This window comes from Hipposideros armiger, unplaced genomic scaffold (assembly GCF_001890085.2).
Source record: "Hipposideros armiger isolate ML-2016 unplaced genomic scaffold, ASM189008v1 scaffold_378, whole genome shotgun sequence".
Taxonomy (NCBI): Eukaryota; Metazoa; Chordata; class Mammalia; order Chiroptera; family Hipposideridae; genus Hipposideros; species Hipposideros armiger.
Window position 1 is genome coordinate 863,360 of NW_017731728.1, and position 5,784 is coordinate 869,143.

At 44.1% G+C, this 5,784-nt stretch overlaps 1 protein-coding gene across 1 annotated transcript in view; it reads right to left on the bottom strand.

The window, feature by feature from the left end:
- GON4L (gon-4 like) overlaps positions 1 to 5,784 on the bottom strand; it is a 78,282-nt gene that overhangs the window by 32,481 nt on the left and 40,017 nt on the right. The window contains exons 13-14 of the mRNA XM_019662497.1: positions 5,004 to 5,256; positions 3,470 to 3,614 (exon numbers count right to left, since the gene is read on the bottom strand). Of these exons, the coding sequence (XP_019518042.1) occupies positions 3,470 to 3,614; positions 5,004 to 5,256 (398 nt within the window). The remainder of the gene's footprint in view (positions 1 to 3,469; positions 3,615 to 5,003; positions 5,257 to 5,784) is intronic.

A 5,784-nucleotide genomic window follows, 5' to 3' on the forward strand; every position in this document is an offset into this window, starting at 1 on the left:
ACACTCAGTAAAAATCAATAGTTTCGCGGGCCAGCCGAGTGGCTCAGTTGGTTAAGAGTTGGCTTAAGAGCGTGAGCTCTGAGCAACAGGGCTGCATCCAAAGCTTGCAAGGCGATTTTTACTAAGATTAACCTACATATGGGTGATCAAAGTTTATTAGTTAGCAAAGTTCTCCTGCCACTATACTCTCTCCTGGGCGAGCTGAAGGGGGATTGGGGCGGTCAGAAGAGCCCACTTTGCCATTTCAAATTCCCACTCCAGAATGATTACTTACAGTTTCAAACAGCTCTTCCATCAGCCCATTCACTTCCTTTTCTGCAAAAAAGCCAAACGATATGTTGTTGGCACAGTTCGTTTCATTTGCAATAAGGGGGAATTCCAAGAAGACAATGTGTGTTGTTTTCAGCAAGCCATCCTCATATCTAGCTATCATTCAGTCACTCAAATACATTTACTGAACACCAGCGCTGGCTCAATCCTTGCTCTAGAAGCTTGGGGCATATGACAGAACTGAACAGTCCTGATCTCATGAAGCTTCAAGTCTAGTGGGAAGACATACATAAAATGTAGCTCGATGACTTTACAGTAAGATCAATTCAGTTTGTTGACCTATCCTCGGAATGGAGTCAGGGGAGAAGTCTCTAGCAATGTGTCACAGGACCCTGTCTTTGTACCTGAACTAGTCAGCAACTCTATCAATGACCTAGGAGACCCATGAAACACACTCATCAAATCTGTAAATGATACAAAGCTGGAAGGGACTACCAGACCAACTGATGACAGATTCAGAATTCTGTTTTCTCAAATTAATGGGATGGATCATAAACAGGATAAATTTAAAGTCTTGCATTTAGGATTTTAAAAAATCAGTTTCTTAGGGCCGGCTGAGTGGCTCAGTTGGTTAAGAGCTCACTAAAGAGTGCGAGCTCTGAGGAACAGCAGTTCGAGTCCTGCATTAACCTGGGACTCGTTCTCAGCGCCGAAACACGATCTTCTCAGAGCACAACTTTTGTTTTCTAACTTACCTATGACTCCCATCCCAGGTCTAGTTTCTCCCATTCTCCCACTCCCATCCATTCAGGCTGCCCTGCCTTCCTTTCTTAAAAAGTCAAAGAGCTTCTAGCATGAAGCAAGAAGGGGATATACTAAAATACATGGCAGTTTAAATGAATAATGAGAAGCTGGTTCAAGTATTGCCCAACTCCCTCCATGAAAATCCCTCTGAATTGCTCCTCCAAGTTTTCTCACCCGAGCCCCGAACCTGCGTCCAGGCAGGGCTGAAGCATGAATCCTAAAAACCTAGCGTGCTGGCGCTGAGGTGAGGAGGCACTTGGATGATGAAGCACGAGCTGATACGCTGCGCCATCAGGGTAAGACCTGCTCAAGTAGCTGTGGCTAGCAGGTTATCATGCTTTAAGAAATCCTCTAGGGCCGGCTGAGTGGCTCAATTGGTTAAGAGCACGAGCTCTGAGCAACACAGTGGCCAGTTCAATTCCCACACGGGCCAATGAGCTGCGCTTGAGTTGAGCTGTCGCTGTTGGCAGGATGGCTCAGCTGGTGAGAGCATGTGCTCCTAACAACAAGGTTGCCAGTTCAACTCCCGCATGGGATGGTGGGCTACGCCCACCCTCAGCTAAGATTGGGCACGGCACCTTGAGCTAAGTGGCCACAAGCTGCCAACGGGCAGCCGGATGGCAACTGGACTTGGAGCTGAGCTAGCTGTGCCTTCCACAACTAAGACTGAAAGACAACATGGCTGTTCCCCTCCCCCAATTCCCCAACACTGTTCCCTTCCCCAATTCCGCAATAAAATCTTTAAAAAAAAAAAAAGAAAGAAAGAAATCCTCTGTATTGTAGCAATAGTTAAATGATAAAGACTTTTCCAACAGCCTCTGGGAATAAAGATTATGTTTCCTTTTACAGTATTTTCTGCGAGTGTGGACAGGCACAGGGTAAAAATCTAAGGGCACGGGACTGTCCTCTGCATAACACCCTTAACTGAGAACTGAAAACCCCTGATTATCTATCTGCACTGCTAACAGGGGAACAGAAGAACAGAAGCCTGAAAAAAGTGGGCAATGCAAAAACAGGCCACACCTCATTCTAGTAAGTATTTCTTGGAGTGTTGGTAAGGGGAGAACAGGTAACTCACCTTCCCCATACTTTATTTACTCAAAGGTTAAACCAGGTTTGCATTTCCTGCTGAAACAGCAGCAGCAGCAGTCCAAGCAGATCAACTGAATGCCAGAAGTAACTGAATTTGAACAAGGGTTTTAAAGTAGTCAAAAAATCCCCGAATTTTAAAAATTCATATAGTTTTTAAACTCTATATGATTGGGATTTGAAATAGGTTCATAGATCAATTCCAGGGGGAATGGTTCCTTTTGCTATGCCAGAATTTTGTTCTGTGCACTCAGGCTTGTAGTAAATGGGTCAAATATACTTAGAAACCTTAAAAATGTTCTTAAAACAAACAAACAAAAAAATAAATATGTGAGGTGATAGAAGTGTTAACTCAGCGGGGGAATCCTTTCACAGCGTATACACAATCAAATACCATGCTGTACACTTTAAATATCTTACAACTTTGTCAATTACACCTCAATAAACCTGAAAACAAAGTGAAATCCTGGGATTTTTTGTCACAGTTAAATGATGGTATTTATTGAGATGGAGCATGACTAATACTTCTGGCTTTAACACAGTTTAGAACGCCTTGTCTTTCTCACTTTAGTACGCCTTGTCTAGCTTTCTGATGGATCCCAAGCTCTCTGGTTAGGTAACGCTGTTCAGTTAAAACGCACGACTAATTAGAGGCTGTGGATCTCTCAGCATAACTTTGTTCCATCCGTGGCATAAACCACACCCCGACCTCTGCTGCTACTTAGAATGGATAACAACGAAGTACAGATGGATTATGCAAACGCATCACAGAAACGGAGGGGGGGGGGTGAAAGCCTCTACTTTCTGGGTGGGGAAACAGAAGTGCCAGCATTAGGTGAAGGGGGCAGTACATATATTTCAGATTCCAGGGCATTTCTGCAGGTGATTCATGGTTCGCTTAACTNGAGCAAAACAGCAATTTGTCTACCTGTCTGTTCCTCTTCCCCGATTCCCCAACGCTGTTCCCCTCCCCCCAATTCCCCAATAAAATCTTTAAAAAAAACAAAAAATTTTTTTCCTTTAAAAAATTTCCTCTAATAGTATATATGACGAGATTGGTTTTTACAATAAATAAAAGACAAAAAAAAATTTTTTTTAATGTTTCGAAATGTGCATGTTATTTCCTCAAAAGAAGTGTCTGGCACTGCTGAAACAAGCATCTACCAGAACAAGAACCTTCTACCCACGTCTGCCACTTCTCTCTTTATCGTGTCTTACTGCACATGCCTTAGTCCCCTGAGCTCCTCAAGAACAGAACTAGGTCTTGTTCTCAGGACACTGTGCCTCCCCCATGGGAAACCCTTACTTGTCCTCAGCCTTGGTGAATGAGTTCTTATCCTGGGGGTTCTTTGCCTTCAGAGAACACACTGGGAGTAGCTCGGGATACATGAAAACCTTGCTTGTGGCCAGGATCCAAGCTACTTGCTTTGGCAAACAGGGAAATTTACAGGCTGTAAGGAAAAAAAGAATCTGTGATAAGTGAAATTCTGAAACTGAGGGCTTCCCAAAAGCTCCTGAGTGCCTTTTCGCATTAGGTAGAGCTGCCCCTCCCTAACTGGATGTCCGTCCTCCCACAAATGTTTCTACCGCCTTCTCAGCCTAACATTCGCCTAAAGGGGATCCCACTCAGTGATACTAAAAGTTGATTCTCTCATTTCTTCCCAGACTATGTTACTTAACATGCTAAGTAACAAATGCCTACAAAGTACCTAGTAGCACCTGGCACACAGTGTACGCTCCAAATATTTTTACCTCCTTCCCCCTTTAAATTCTTGAAAGATAACTGACATTCCGCTATGCATGCTTTCTTCTAGGATAAGATTCCAACTTCTTTAATCTCCCTCACAAATCTTATATTCCAAATTTTATTTGATTTGTCTCTTACTTAACTTTCATTAACTTCTCTCAGATTCCTCCTGAGGCTGGGAACAGAAAAACCATAAACGAAATGAGACAATTCAGTCTCATTCACTTCTGGCTTGCTGTCTAAGCCTCTCAGTTCCAGACACGTCTGCCTTTCCAGTGGTAAGCACTTCTCCTTCCAAAATGCTCTTTTCATATGCCCGGAAGGAAAACACAGGACACCGTGCGTCTCAGTTAGCAGCAGTTTGGTGTTTTCAGTTCCAACATGCAGCTAATAAAGCAGTTTGAGACCAGTGTCTATGACCTAATGCACTTAAATCCAACTATGCTCAATTTAACTAGAAGAGTCAGGGATTTCATATCAAATCTAAAGACAAACCCAAGTCCAGAGAAAACCACAACCAATGTGCTACACCAGGAAACAAATCAGATGCAAATATCTGGATTCAGGAAGCAGCAAATAGTTTCTAAAAAAAAACTAAACCCACCCAAGGTAGAAACCAAACCTGTAAATTTCTTTAAAATACTGAACATGGTGAATGGACAACATCTCTGATTTGTGCCTTGTCCCAAGTCAACATTCATTCAAAATGGAGACAGCACTGTAATCGTCATGGGAAATAAAATGATCCCGAGAAAGGAGAGCACAGACCTCCCACAACCCGACCTTCCCACTTGGCTCCCACCTCTCCCAGACCCCAGCGTCTTGCTCTCGTTCCTACCCTCATACCTACTTCAGTCCGGTTCTCAGCACTGAGCCCTACATCTCTGCCCCTCATGACCCTGCCTGTCCACTGCCTCCATCCCCTACTCAATTACCATGCAATTCTAGAACTTAGTGAGTACAAAGGGAGGATGAAAAAGAGAAGGAAGAAATTATAAACATCCTGTCGCTCCATCCCCAGGAAACTATCTATGGGATAAGACTTCCAACTCATTCCAAGTATAAGCTTGAAGTGGACACATCTGTCCCCTACCAGTCTTGACACTTTTACGAGGACTCCAGTCAATGCTGACGTGTGTGTTGAAGTCTTCAATGAGCTGCACGGCCCCCAGCAGGTTACAGGGTTGGAACAAGGTCTGAAACTTGGGGTTGAACTGCTGGTGAAGGGCGATGGAGCTTTGAGCAAAGGTTCCCAGTTCTTCCTGGGAAAACCGGACACAAAGGAGGTCTAAGTTCCAGGCCATTAGCACTGCCAGCCCTTCACCTCTGAGTGAAAACTGTCCTTCCTACTGTAGGTTACATAGGTAAAAGTCATCCTGAAGTCTTTCACAATTAGCATCAACCTACTGAGCCTCTGCTGAGGCTCAGGTAGTCGGAAACTGGGTTTGTGACATGCCTGTTTTGTTCTCAGATTGAGTGTTCCTGAGCCTTCTGGGTGTTAAGTCTAGCTCCCAGCTACAATTAAGGTTCTCAAGAGCAAGAGCCCTTGCTTTTTAAAATTATTTTGTCTTTTGGTTTCTCAAATAACACTTAGAACAAAGTACTTCTCGCAGCCCTCTGAACACAGTAAGAGGTGAGTATCCCTGCTGACTACTAAGGCAGCTTGGAGTGCCAGCCAACATGCTACTCAGACTCCAGGGAGGCTTATCCAAGAAGCAAAGCACATCATCGTTACCTGCTCCGACATTCAGGGTCAATTTTTTTTTTTTTTTAGCTGAGCCATCCTGCTACCTGTTGGCAGCTCAGTGGCTGCTCAGCTCGGGCTGGACTCGAATCGCTGTTGCTCAGAGCTCAAACTCTTGAGCGAGCTCTTA